We start from the raw sequence: 14,495 nt of genomic DNA on the forward strand, positions 1-14,495 counted from the left end.
TTCACCACAGATGCCATCCTGCATGACCAAGGGGCCCCACAGACTTGGCCTGGCTCTTATGATGGGGAAAGAAAAAGAGTGGGGAACCCAGCCCCAACCCAAGTCACAAGGTAGTTCTTGCCTTGGGAAGTCTGTCCACGGAACTAAAGGGAGGCAGTTACAGAAGGGGGCTAAGCATGTTGACACCATGGCTCATGCCAACCTAAGATGGCAGAGAGAGAAAAACACATAAACCAAGGGGACAGGAATCTGCTCCCGGTACTTAAGGGTCACTCTCTGCTTCTGAAGAAAAGAAAGCATTTGGAAGTTTTTTAAATTGCAGCACCAAGGGTTGGTGCCTGCAGGGGCAGGGAGGGGGGCCAAGGTAGTGAGGGGGTTCCAACCACCAGATATCTCACAGGAGGGGAAGAGTGCCTAAGCTCTGTGTTTTAGGTAAATGGTCCCCTCGTTACTTTCATAGCTTCTTTCACACAAGACCCTTTAGTGTGGTACTGGGGGAAGAGTAGAGAAGGGAGTGGACACAGGGCAGAGAAGGCAGCCAGGTTCTTCCCTTGGCCACACCTAGGAACAAGGGGCTTTCCCCATGTGGGATGGGTCAGGAAGCCCAAAGTCAACAGGATCACCAGAGCTATTAATGCTCCACCCAGAGTCTGGCCCCAGGAGAAGGGGTTTACTCTGAAGTGTAAAGAAAATGGCCTAATTGGGTTTTGCCCATCACCGAGAGACCAGCCCCTTGAGCAGAGAGGACTGGGGCCCCGTGGATGTCAAGTGGTATGGAAAAAGGTAAAAGCCAAAGGTTCCTAGGGACAGCAGGGAATGGATGAGTAGAAAAGGGCAGTCAGGTCCTGCAGAATGAGTAGTATTGGTTCCTGGGCCAGGTGCCCTGTGCGGCACGGCCACAGAACAGACACTGGTGTGAAAGATGGACATGGGTGGTAGTGGGCTCAGTCCAGATCTTCCTCCCCAGGACGACCCAGCTCCTCATAAATCTCACGCACAGCCAGAATACGATTGAGCATGCTCTCCAACATGCTGCGGTCCATGGGGATCACAGAATACCAGAGGGGTGACTCGGCGATGCAGGACCGCTCAGGTTGCAGGTAGAACACATCGTTGCGAGTCCGGAGGCTTTCAGGACTGCAATGGTGGGAGCAGGGGTGGTGGCGTGTGGGGGTGATAGGACAGAGATCAGAACCAAGGCACAGTAAAGCCCTTGGTCCCCCATGCTCATGTCATTCCTGCAAACCCAGCAACTCACCATTTTGAGAGATAAAATTCATAGAACTTGACAGGGCAGCGGAGAGGATTCATACGGTTCTCACGCTGCTCTAAGATAGGGGCTTCATCTTCTCTCTTCCGTTTCCCAGGACCCGTGTCTGCAGAGGAGGCAAATGACCCAGACTCATCAAGAGGGCAGTCTCAACGAGCCACCCCAGGCATGCAGTCTAGGGCACAAGGGGAAGGCCTGTCTCATCGAGAAATAAAGGGAAAAGAAACAGTCAGTGCTCCCCACAACAGCTAAATGCTCGGTGGGGGTGTTGCTCTGCAGCCCTTCCTGGTTCTCACTGGTAAATTCTCTTTATGATCGCCCTAAGAGGTGAACCCAGAAGTGACACATACAAACGGACAGGACAGATCCTAAGGCAGATTGGACTTGCCTTTCAGAATAGAGAAACAACACTGGTCCCAGTCCCTTTATCCCTAAGTTAGCCCCAGGTTGAAGCTCCTCAGGTCCACGGAAGGGTCCTTGGGAAGCTCCCCCTGACAGGACAGGATGCCAGGGCCAGAACAGAAACGTAGGTGCAGTTTCTGTTATGCCCACTAGCAAAGAAGCATGGCAAGTCTGTCACACACTGCCAAGTCTCCTCAACAGGTATACACAGCCGACAGCTCCCTATCTGTCCACCCCCCACCCCCGATCAATATAGGTAAGCAAGCAAGTAAATTGCCTTGAAATGAGGAAAAGCAGGAAATGGGGAGCAAAGATGAGTTCCTATTTATGCAACAGCCACTGCCCATCAGATTGAAGGACTAGCTGGCTTCACTTTTTTTTTTTAAGACTTATTTTATTTATTTTTGCACATAAGAACTGGGGTACAGGCCAGAGGTTTGGGGGGTGAGAGGATTCACCAGAGACAGAGTGGGGAACAGAACAGGCAGACTGACTGAAATACACTGCTGAGGGGAGCAGCGGGCAAGTCAGGCGATGACTGCTGTGCCATGTGGGTTTCTCCCTGGCCAGGGATCGAACTCATGCTGCAGTGGCTGTAGACAGCTTCATAGTGCTGTCTTTTTTTTTTTTTTTAATTTACTTATACAAGCACTGGGTACAGTCAGAAGCACGGGAGGGTGAGAGAATTCACCAGAGCGGGGAGCAGAGCAGGCAGAAGGATCGAAGTACACTGCTGAGGGGAGCAGCGGGCGGCAGGAGAGGTCTGCGCGCCATGAGGGACCCTCCTCCAGTCGCCAAGGAGCAGCCGGGGATCAAACCGGCTCTGCAGAGGCTGAGGACAGCTTCACAACCCAGAGCTCAACCGCTGCGCCACCGCCACCGGGGAGGCCCCATAGTGCTGAGTCAACCCCTTATGCCACCAGGGAGGCCCTGGCTGGCTTCACTTTTCCTGCAAACTCAGGAATGGAAGAGTAGGGAAGCTTGTGGCAAAGGAGAGGGTCCATCTGGCAGTTATGGTGGGACATGGAAGGGGAAAGCAGAAAAGGGGAGAGGCTGAAAGGAGGGGATGGCCTCATACCTCGCCCTTTCCTCTGGCGTACTGGGGCATAGTAGCGGATGCTCACTACCTTGGTGGTGCCCCGAGGGGTGGTACACTTGCGGGACTGCCGCACCACATTGGTGAAGGAGAGCTGCATGTGTTCCTCAGCTGTCTGCAGCCCAAAAAACTTAGTGTTGAAGAACATGAGGGTGTTGAGAAGGACAAAGGGTGAGTAGACTCCCAGCTGCTTACACTCCCAGAGGTGCTCCTCCTCCACGCGGGAGAATACCGTATCTGCAACAGTCAAAGGGGAGACCAGTCAGAAGTGATCAGCTACCCGAACCAACCACTTCAGATGCCACTGCTCTGCTCAGGAGCATTTACCCCAGCACACGTGTTCTATAAGCAACCAGGTATATGCAACCCCAATGTCCTGCTTCATTTACACAGTAGGATTGTACAGTGTTTTTTGTTTTTTTTTTTTCATAGTTTGCAGTGATAGCTTCTCTCATCACCCCCAAGTTATAGGCAGGTAGACAGACACTTCGTGGAGTCCCATGACTTCTTCCTCTCTTTCTTCGCTACTACCCAAACCCAGGCCACCACTTTTTGGTCCCAGAGATAGTCCTTCACATCTAAGTCTTGATCCTTAACTCATGTTCAAGGACATAGGTTCCTCCTGCTCCTCTCGCCCTAAACCCTGAGGCACCCAGCTATGTGCTCCTGCCCTCCACCTGTTTGGGGAGAGAAACAAAGATCCCAGGACCCTTGGAAAGGTATATCAGGAGACCAGAAGTAAGGGCATAGGTGTTATTAAGTCCCTGTCCCTTACTGTTGGGGAGGAGTGTGGGCTGCCAGGTACTCAGAGACTTGTTGAGCTCTTGAACGAAAGTCAGGTAGTAAAGGTCCGTGAAAATGTTCACCATTCGGTTATTTTCCAGCAAGTACTGGAAGAGGAAAAACAGACACACATAAACCTAGACTCCAGGTCCTAGAGGAGAGACAATGATGCCATGGGCCCCAGACATGGCAACCTTGATAATTAGGAGATGATGGGAAATGGTTGCTCAATAAGTGACCTAGAGTGCTTCTTCCCGGTTGAATCTCCAACTCTGTGGCCCAAAGGCCTTGCTGGAAGAGGAGGAGGTTAGAAGAGACGTGCCATAGCAGGTTCTTCACAACCCCAGACCCCCTTGTCAAGTAACACATGGCGGACCTCTCCCAGTGCGAACTGGGCATTGTCCCGCCATCCAAAAAGCCCCCCTCTACCTATCTTCCCAGAATAGGTCTGTGAGTCACCAAAGGACTTGGAGGGCAATGAAGACCCTTCTTTGGCCAACAGTCCCAGAATGCAGCTTTGATTTTAGAAGAGTAGTGACATAGCTTAACATGTTTAAAGGAAGTGAAAGGTGAGCCGCCTGCTTGGGGTAGGAGACAAGGTGAGGAATAGAGAGTGGGACACAATCATTGCTGGGGGGACCCTGCCTTTGTCCAGAGTGACAGCAACTGAGGCAGTACGCAAGGGGTACCTGTTGGATGCCAAGACACAGATAGTAGATACTGTCAGGTTCGTATCGTTCACCATTGGGTCGGGTGATTTCTCTCACAAACTGGGCCAGACCGTAGTTGAGCTCAGCAGCGGAACAGGCCAGAATGTCCTCTTTGATACGCATAGGTTTGGCTGCAGTGATATACAGCGGAGGTGGATGGGATGAAAATAACTCCACGTGGAGACTTTCATCTAGCTCCACCATGAACCCCTTCACCCCTTAGTCACATCTTATGAGAACAAACCCACCACTTATGAGTCCTCAGCCTTGAAACCTATAAGGCATCTTCCCTTCTTCTGCAACTGCACCCCATCTTCACAGGGCACCCCTATCTCTCTGAGACATTGCCAGCTGAATCAGTCCTCTCCCTTCTCATCTTCCTCTCCACCTCCCTGCCCCTTCCTTTGATCCCCTTCCTCCCCCTCAGTACTTACGACCAAAGCGCAGCTCATCACCCTTGCTTGTTTCTCCATTGGCATATTTCGACTGAACCCAGCACTTCCAAGCATTGACACCATAGGAATAGTTGAGTCCAGTACAGCTAGGCTGGCTACTCATGGAGTCCCGAGAACAACTCTCCGAAAGCACCAGCCGCTTTTGACCCTAGAGAGGAAGGTGGGGGAGGTGGAGGTAAGGCCAGGGGCCTCACAGAGGATAGTCAGGACAATGTTTACCATTGACAGGGGGACTGGTGTCAGAACACAACAAGCTTCCACAGCACAGGGCCCCAGAACAGCTCAAATGACCTTGTGAATTGAGGGGGCAAAGTATGGCTGTATCTCAGTACTCACAGTGGTAGGGAAAGGAGTTGGATAAGGTGAAATGAAGGCTGTTGACTTGACTAGAGAGCCGAGAGCCTCCCCTCACTTTAAGCCTCTCTCCCTCGTCTATAGATGCAGCAGCCCCCACCCTTACCTTCCTCATGGTCCGGGGCAGGTCTTGTTCAGTAGACACATCCTCAGGCCCTACTAGGCCACAATCAAAGAGGAAGTCTACACTGGGGTTAATGTCCAAAGGATCTGTTAAAGGGGAAAGGAAGAGATCAATATTTTCAGATCTCAGACCTGCAGTCCCCCCACCCTGCCCAGGCTACTTGCCCTCTTAACTGGAGCAGGGCCTCCCAGGCAGCTTACACTGTAATCAGTAGGAACCAGCAGAGCTCTACCAAGAACATGCTCAGAAGCACAAAATAAAAACTTGCAAGAATATTCTTAACACTACTACACTGTATCTTTAATAATGGTCAATTTCATGTTATGTGTTTCTTGCCGCAATTAAAAGTTTGAAGGAAACAAGACTCTGCTATAGAATAGTGCACCTGTCCTGATACCTCTGGTACTACTGCTTCTGAGAGCCTCTGTCACAGGGCCACAAGCAACACCTATCCTTTTCTTTTCCTTTTCCTTTCATTTCTTTTTAACAAATTCTTTTTCTGATGGTACAAATGCTACAGTACCAGTAGGCATGCCTCAAGCCCTACTCACTCTTGGGAAAGTCTGCCTCCAAGTCTTGCCCTGGCTCATCCAAAACATTGGCCATCTTGACAGCCATGGCCAAGACATCATCTCGAGCTGGCCCAAACAAGTCGCAGTCTTCCAGAAGTCCCTCTGCACTCTGGTTGCTCACAAGATCTGAGAGGTAGAGAAGTTGGCTTGGTCACCACAGAGCCTGCCTAGTGCCATCACAAGCTTTCAGAGGCTGATCCCAATTATCCCCCCATCCCACTAGGTATCAAGATCACCCCTCTCTGCCCCTTAGTCAGAGACAGACTGGTGGCACCATGTCTCCCTCATTGCCGCTGTCCATGGCATACCACAAAGGTCAGATGAGGCCTTGTCTAACTCCTCAGCCTCTGCAATCATTTCTGCCATAGCCAGGATGTCAGCTTCCAAGGGGTTGGAAGGGATCTTCACCTTCAGCTCCTCAATGGTTTCCACAATCTTGTCTGTGCTCTCCAAGGTAGTGGGCAGGAACATGGGCACAGGCACCTAGAGGCACAAATGCCAATAAATGCCAAGAACAAACTAGCAGCTAGAGAAGGACAGCTGATGAGACAGAGAAAAGGGGAGTACTGGGTCTCAATCCTAGAAGGGTAGACGACACCACCACCAGGAAGGGCAGGGGAAACTTACCGGGATAGGCATTGAGAAAGGCACCGGGACTTTCTGGCAGTACAGATGCATAGGCACTGGCACAAAGATGGGCACTGGGATAGGCAGCACGATCACCTGTGGCTTCCACTCTTCTGCTGACAAGAAAGGGGCCTTCTCAGAGTCCCTGCTTGGCAGGTCACACCCAACACAGGACCTGATACTTGTTTATCAGCCCCAGCACCTCTTAACATATGCTGTGTCGGGCCTCCCTGGTGGTGCAAGGGGTTAAGACACAACCTATGAAGTTATCCGCAGCCACTGCAGCATGAGTACGAGCCCTGGCCAGGGAGCTACCCACATGGTGCAGCAGACCTCTCCTGACTTGCCCGCTGCTCCCCTCAGCAGTGTATTTCAGTCAATCTGCCTGTTCTGTTCCCCACTCTGGTGGATCCTCTCACTACCACCCCCCACACACACACCTCTGGCCTATACCCCCAGTTCTTGTATGCATAAATAAATAAATCTTAAAAAAAATATGCTGTGTCACAAAAACACCCTTGAGCCCAAGGCAAAGAGACAATTCTGTGACTCTAGGATAACCACATGCATGACCCTTCAGCCACCTAAGAAACCCCCTTGTTCTGCTCCCAGCACAGGGCTGGAGACCTAGGCCCAGGGAATATAGTCTGTGGTATCTAGGTATCCTGGCTTACCTGTCTGACTCCCTTTGGACTTCATCTCCACCTTGCAGGAAACCCCTCGATTCTGCATCAGTGGTTTACACATGGCAGCTTTGTTTTTGCGGGGTGTTGCTGGGGGTGGTGGGGGTGGAGGAGGTGTGGGAGCAGTAGGAGTTGATCGGGTCTTAGTAGGGACCTGCAGAAACAATGAACATTAATGCTGCCAACTACCAGGCCCTCCTCTGAGACCATCCTCCCTCGGGGCTTTGCCCGGACCTTGCCCAAATTCCCATTTTCCTCAGGGGTCTTCACTGTGTTGCTGTTTTCCACTTTGGTTTGAGAGGGTGTCTGAGGTTTCGGCTCAGGAGACTGACCTGTAGGTCAAAACAAATGAATGCTTTCATCTGAGGAACAGTCTCTCCATTTCCGTCTCCCCTGTTGCAGGAGAGCTTCACGGGGAGGTATACCAAATGGCAGTGGGAAGTCTAGAATTTCCACTCCTCACCACCCCAGGTTGTCTTCTCTAGGCCTCAGCAACAGTGACTAAGAAGATCCTTTGCTCCTGGATGCCAAGAAGACTGAAAACCAGTAACTCATAATTTGAGCCCTTTCATTTAGATGGCCCTCAGGAGTCTGGTGACCCTGGAACAGTATAGAGGCTGAGGTAACATTCTAGAAACAGTAACAATCTTCAGCCTCAATAAAGGTAGAGTTTATGCTAATACTTCCTTTTCTCTGTAAGCTAACCACAGCCCCCACATGTCCCATCCTGCCTGGGTAGGTATCCATTCCCTGAAAATACTCCTTTACAGAAATAACAGTAGAATCTAAATCTAAGAACCTTCAAATCAGCCTTCCCCTAGCACCTGCACAGTCCAGAAGTTACAAGAGGACACAGCACCAGGAGTCCTGGCCAGGGATGAGGGGAAAGCAAGAGAGGGAGGAGAGAGGGGCTGGGTCCAGGATTTGTAGGATCTGGGCCAGTTTGGACAGAGTGTGCCAGGACTCACTGTTCAGGAGACTCTCAGGTCCACTCTGAGTATCCAAGTTTGGCTGGTTCTGCTGGCTGTAGAAACGCAGCAGACACTGTTGGTTGCAGAAATGACGGATCTGCCCACGCCAGTGGATGGTCTCCAGCAGCTTCCCCTGGCGTTTACAGGCATGGCACCGGGCAGCCTGTGGGTGTCGATGAAATGGTCAGGCCCATTCCCTAAAATGCGCTGGGCCCTTTGTCCTGGGATGAGCCAGCCACACTGCTCCCCTGGGAGATGGCCTGTCGGAGCCCCCTTCACACACCCTGACCCAGCAGTCAGGGTGCTGGGTTCTCTGCTGTACTTCTCTCTTTTCTGACACACTGCCCCCTTACCTTGCAGTACCACAGCAGGTACTTGCTCTTACAGTCCTCACTGCAGAAGTCCCAGGTGCTGCCATCCAGTTGCTCAGTGACTCCACGCTGGCAGGTCTGGGAGCAGTAAGTACAAGTGATACAACACAAGCCCAGTTTCTTAGTGAAGTCCTGTTTGTACAGCAGCACGCAGCCTGGAAGAAGGCAAGAGAGAAAAGAGTCCAGAGACACAGACATCTGCATAGGTGGAAGACCCAACCTTTTCAAAGCAGTTATGCATAAAACCTCTCTTGGACAGCTGCTCATGCCCAAAGCCCGAGGATGTGTGGGGGCCAAACACCCTGAGTAAAAGGCGCTTGACCCATGAGGGGGTTCCAAACCTTCCTCCTTCCGTAGACATCCTCCCCGGCTGCAAGGCACAGGATTTTTTGCCCCGACCCTGTATCCTTACCTTCACTACAGAAGCTCTTCTCCACCCCACTAAACCGAAGTTTCTCATGCAGGAGTTTCTCCTGCCGGCAGTGCTCACACTGGGACACCACACCCCGGAGTCGCTTGAAGTCCTCGCAGCAATCTCGGCAGCAGAACTGGAACACCTGGTCCTGGGGTTGGGGGGCACAGGACGGGGAGAGGACAGAACTGTGACATCTGAACCTGGCGAGAGCCAAGTGGAAGGACCCCTTCAGCCAGAAGTCAGACTGTGTGGCAATATGTGGGTGGGGTGGGGGTCTTACCTGCCAGTCCAAGACCTCAGGCTTGCCACTGAAGAGGCTGTGGCAGTAGTGACAGCTCAGGTGAATGCCCCCTTCAGGGCTTGTGCGCTGGAGGGAAGGAAGACAAGTAAGGGAGGGGCAAGACGTGTGTGGTAGTGGAGGGAAAGGGAAGCCAGGTCCGTTCTTTGCTCTTCCCAGAACTACCTACCCCAATTCTCATACCCTCTCTATGTCGCCACACCCTTTCTCCCAGGTCCAGGGTCTGGAGTACCTGGAACTTGGTCCAGCAGCTGGGGCTGCAGAATTGGTAGACTGTGCGATCAACCTTGTTGTAGTAACAGGGGTCAGAGAGGCTGCGGCGGCAGAAGCTGCAGGGTCGGGGAGGGCCTGGGGCATAGAGAGAAAGGGAGAAAGAAAGAAAGAGAAAGAGAGAACGAGAGAGAAAGAGAGAGAGAGAGAGAGAGAGAGAGAGAGAGAGAGGGAGAGAGAGCACACAGAAGGTGTAAGGCAGTGCAGAGAGGGAACAGGAAATCCACGGGAAGATGTTGTCGGGGCTGAGGTCAGGCAGCAGGGATTACTTTAGAAGGGGGGAGTATGGGAGGCAGAAGGAAGGCCAGCAGGGGTCTCAGAGAAGAGGGCTTTGCACCTACCAGTGAGCCCTGCCTGCTTCACTTTGTAAGAGGTGGTACAGCACAGGGAACAGAACAAGCTGGTCTTGCCATTACGATCCACATGTGATAGCATCTCAAAGTTCTTACACAGGGTCTTGCACCAGACACATGGGTACACACGTGTGTTTTTCTGTGAGGATGGGGAAGGAGAGGCTGAGGCTGGGTTTGTCCCTTTGCTTTTATTTTTTAAATTTTTAAAACATGAAATATTTCAGGCATACAAAAAAGTATAGATGATGATATAACAAAGACCTGTGTATCCACCAGCCAGCTTCAAAAATAAAACATAACAGATACAATTGAAACCCCCTTTATTTGTTTTATTCCTCCCATCCCTAGTCCCATCAGGCACCTTTATTTATCTCCCAAGGACCACACCCCCTTCCAGAGCCCTCTAATGCACTACTCCCTCGGCCCCACCTTCTTGTACGCCCCCAAGCAGGTTGTGTTGCAGAACCGCTTTTGTTGGCCCTCGTGGAAGAGGAGCTCCGGGCCAGGGCTCCCGGTCTTGGTGTAGATGTAAGCCCCGCACTGGTCACAACAGTTGGTTTTCAGTCCCTTGTTGGCCCGGAATTTGGAGAAGCAAGAATCGCTGCAGAGTCGGTGCACCACGCTGCCATTGCTGACCTCATGCAGGACCTGCCACACACACACACACCCTGAGCTGGGGCCTGGCCAACCACCACCCACCCAGATGCGAGGGCAACCCACCCCACCTCACCCTAGACCTTCACAGCAGACAGTGGGCCCAGGGACCCCCCAACCTGCACATCAGGCTGCCGACTTGATGGTGAGGTCCTGGGAGGCAAGGCAGGCCAGCCGCATACATCCTGGAGAAGCTCTATCCTTGAATATGCTCCCTCATGGTGGCTGCCTTTCCTCCCCACTCCCTTCTTTCACAGGGCCTGGGCCCTGCATCCCCAGGATTACAGGGGCAGGTCAGGGCTGGCCAGGCTCTGTCAATCAGCCCCTACTCAGCTTCCTCACCTCTCCAGTCTTCTGGCATATGCTGCAGCGGGTGGCATCGGCGGGGTCCCCAGCCTGGGGGATTGGGCGCTGCTGCTGGGCTTCATACAGAGAGAGGCAGACAGATGTGCAGAACTCATGGAAGGAGCCTCCCGAACCAGTCTGAGCCACAACCGAGTCCTTGGTATTCCAGATCTCCCTGCAGGTGGGAACAGGTTTGAAGGCCTACTTGACATACTACCCTTTCATTTCATCAGTCACACACACACACACACACACACACACACACACACACACACACTCTGGGATCAATGAGCACAGAGCCAAACACTCTGAGATCCTCCCTCTCCCTAAATCTCCTTTCCCAGGTCCGCTCTGCTAGCTTCTTGCCAACAGTCTGTCTCATCCATTATTCCCACCCTGAAGCCTGCCCTCGCTGCACCCAGAGATCCTCACGTACTTCTTACAGAAGGTACAGGTCTTTTTGCCTGAGGGCTTCTTGGAGAAAGTGGTGAGACAGGATGAAGAGCAGAAGAGCTGAGGCAGCCCCTTGCGCTGGTAGGCCGTCTGCCCCTTCTGCAGTGGTGTCCGACAATGTGCACAAGTCATCTTGGTGCCCACTGAAGAGCGCCCGGCCCTTTGTGCCACGCTTGAGCGTAGGGACATTCGAGGAGAGCGCCGGGGCCGGAAGGGCACAAAGTCCTCATCGTTGGGGTCGTCTACCATAGCATCAGAATCCTCATCTGACACTGGAACTGGATTAGTAGGGGGATGGGGGGGCGGTGAGAAAAGCCTCCCAGGCTAGGTCTCCAGCCACCCCTAGGTAGCTCAACTGATACTGGGTCCCCCTTACATTGGTATCTTAAGCTACTGGTGTCACTACCCCTTAGATATTCTGCAATCTCTGAGGAGGGGCAAGAAGGGCTCTAAGTGGGAAGACTGGGGATAGGGATGGCAGAGCTGAAACCGGAAACTCCATTCTCACTGCCCTTGTTTTCAATTTCCCCCACTGCCCCTGGTTCCCATGCCAACCCACGGCAGGGATAGGCACTTCACATTCTGCATGGTGAGGGGCTGCAGGAGCCTGCCACATCCTGCTCCTGGCTCTTCTCCACACCCAGAACGCCCAGGTCATACTTCCTCAAGTCCTACTCACTGCTCTCAGTGGAATCCACCACCTCAGGTTTGGGAGGTTCTACTCTTCGAACACGCTCACTTCTCTTCTGTACCTTGGAAACACGGGGAGGGAGGAAAGCTGACACCAGGGGCAGGCGAAAGGGTCAGCTGCACTAGTACAGGTTTTGGGGGGGGTAGATTGGAGAGGGAAGGGAGAATAGGGACCCTCAGCCCAGACCTTAGGAGGAGGGGAGAAAAGGAGAGTAGACTCTCCCCTTAAGAAGCAGTAGACACAAGAGCTCCCTCCTTCCTAACTCTCCCTACACACACCCTCCACCCAACAACATCTGGGAGGGGAAATGAAGGGTCTGTCCTTCCCAGAGCTACAGGGGGAACCAGACTCTTTCCAATCCCCTCCCCCTCACCCGCTCTGGCGGCTTCTCACTCGCCTTCCCAGTCAGGCCATCTCCTGCAAAGGAAGCAGAAAGCAGCCTAAATCTTCAGCCTGCTCTCACCACCCCCTCCCTGGCCCAACCCCCACCTCAATTCCTGGGGAAGAATCTACTCAAAACTGAAAGGGAAAACTTGAGTGCCTGTGGCTTCTTGGGGCCCCTCTCAGGGTTACCTCAAGCTCTGCACTAAGGTGGAGGGGACCACAGCTATTCTCCATGAAAAAAAATAAATCATACCCTTCTCACCAGGTTTCTGTCCCAATCATTGGGAATTAAGGAAATACAGGTAACACACCTTTCATGGAGTTTGGTTTACCAACAGAAATAAATGCAATCACCCAAAAAGTAGCAATGGGGAAAAGGAAATACTAATGTACGGTTAGGTTCCCCTGAACTCAGGTGGTTATATAAGCCCTACGACCCTGGTCACAAGCTGGGAGAAACACACTGCTAGGCAGGACAGGGGAGAAGCAGAGGGGAGTAGCGAGAGCCTCTCAAGTCCAGGTCGTCCCTATCAGAGGCATAGTCATAGGCCCTGCACCAATCCCCTGAAATCATTATGCTGTTGGTGGTTCCAGAACCTAGTTATCATTCATCAAACCCTGAAACCCCACTGTCACCTACAACAATACAGCTGGAAAAATCTTAGCATCAAGAAGCCTGGTGCGTGCCCTCCTGAAATCCTGAAGGACCCTGGCACCAAAAACCCACTGGGATAAGGAAAATAAAACTTCTCCCACCAAATCCACTCTTCCCAACCTTCCCCTGCAGCCTCACTCCTACTCCTCTCCCAAAGCCCTACTTTCCTTAATTTCTTCACCACACCCCCACTCCTCCCTTCCAAACCCCCAACTCGTTCCCCACATATATCCCAACTCTTAACTTTCCACCGTCCTCCACCCCTATTTTCTCCCCCAAACAGTCAGCCCTCCTTATCCCCACCATTGCCCCAGTCTTCATCATTCTCCAGTTGATCTGGCAACCTACCTGGCAAGGAAGGGTGTGCAGGGGGGCTAGGGCCCCCAGGTTTGGTCTGAGAACTGTTGATTCCATCCCCCAGAGTCTCTCCCACTGAAGGGCTGGGGGGTCCATTTGGGCTCTGTGGCTGCCCTTGGGGAAGCTCCTCCTCCTGCCCAGGGGAGCCCCTTCTCCCTGTAGCTATGGAGGTGGTCTCTTCCTCTTCAATATGGGGTGACTGCAAGGTTATTGGAGAATCTGGAGCTAAAGGCTCTAGTAGCCCCTCTGGCGAAGAGGGATTGGCTGCCCCAGCCCCTGGGTCAGGTGGCAACAACTCAGGGGTCTGGCCCCCTGGTCCAGGCTCTAAGGTCTGATCTCCTGCATCCCACGCAAGGGTCCCCTCAGGACCATGGTCCACCTCTGGGGGGGAGGGGGCTTTATACAGCAGCCCCCCCAGCCCCAGCAGCTCAGTGGCTCCATCCAGGACTTCAGGGTCTTTTTCCAGGCCAGCAGGGGTATCAAGCAGGTCCAGAGCTCCCGAGGAAGGAGAAGGGCCAGGGGGGGCCCATCCTCGAGTTGGGGCAGTCTGGGATTCCAGTAGATCCTCTCCAAATTCCATGTCTACTGGAAGGTCTCCAGCCAGGGGCTTCTCTGGCAGGGTCAATGGGTCAAACGGGCTGGGGAAATCACTGGGGTCCATGAGGATGACTGGATATTGGGCTGTAGATTAGGGGTAGAAGAGGAGGCAGAGGAGATAGTCTTCGCCAGAATTCCTTCTTATATAGGCTCTGGGACACACCCCATCATCCACTTGGATTTCTCATGAACAGCCCCCACCACAACCGACAAGCATTTCCACGGGCTTTAGTCCAAATGACCACTCCCCCCCCATACAGCGCCCCCTGTGGGGAGAGGCGTTCCCCAGCCTGGCTCTGTGCCCACTCTTGCCAGGCAGTCAGTCCTTCCTCCCGCCTGCCCCCGCCACCCCACTGCAAGTCCTAGTTCCCCTCCCCCCTTACCTCTCACCACCCCCAACTCGGGCTGAACGCCCCCTTAAGTCTCCCAGGGCCGTTGCCCCCAGGAGCCTTTCCCACCCCCCCCCCGAGATCTCAGTTTCTACCCCCTCCCCACTCTCCTAGAGCCCCCCAGCGCCCCAGTCTTTACCCACCCTGTCTGGCCCCACCCCCCCCCCCGCGTTGCATGGTCCGCCCTCAGCCCTTCCCTCGCCCCCACAAACTGGC

At 53.1% G+C, this 14,495-nt stretch overlaps 1 protein-coding gene across 6 annotated transcripts; it reads right to left on the reverse strand.

Annotated features, from left to right (window-relative positions):
- Positions 1-944: 944 nt before the first annotated feature.
- Positions 945-14,052, reverse strand: ZMYM3 (zinc finger MYM-type containing 3; the record flags this gene model as incomplete). 6 transcript variants are annotated; one of them, XM_084258643.1, is made up of 24 exons in its annotated part: positions 13,285-14,052; positions 12,271-12,314; positions 11,886-11,952; positions 11,190-11,484; positions 10,751-10,928; positions 10,184-10,402; positions 9,743-9,893; positions 9,364-9,479; positions 9,114-9,200; positions 8,831-8,981; positions 8,401-8,573; positions 8,045-8,210; positions 7,347-7,408; positions 7,068-7,230; positions 6,394-6,506; positions 6,075-6,249; positions 5,746-5,892; positions 5,177-5,280; positions 4,696-4,864; positions 4,241-4,392; positions 3,544-3,658; positions 2,751-3,005; positions 1,259-1,376; positions 945-1,137 (listed from the first exon to the last, which is right to left on the reverse strand). In XM_084258643.1, the coding sequence occupies exons 1-24, from the start codon at positions 13,952-13,954 to the stop codon at positions 945-947; spliced, it is 4,083 nt and encodes a 1,360-aa protein (XP_084114769.1). In that variant the 5' UTR covers positions 13,955-14,052. The 6 variants fall into 6 exon arrangements, with proteins under 6 accessions (XP_084114769.1, XP_084114768.1, XP_084114767.1 ...); XM_084258642.1 differs by having other exon boundaries at positions 7,311-7,408; XM_084258641.1 differs by having other exon boundaries at positions 7,311-7,408; positions 11,886-11,958.
- Positions 14,053-14,495: the final 443 nt, after the last annotated feature.

Source organism: Talpa europaea (genome assembly GCF_964194135.1).
Source record: "Talpa europaea genome assembly, chromosome: X".
In the NCBI taxonomy this organism is placed as follows: Eukaryota; Metazoa; Chordata; class Mammalia; order Eulipotyphla; family Talpidae; genus Talpa; species Talpa europaea.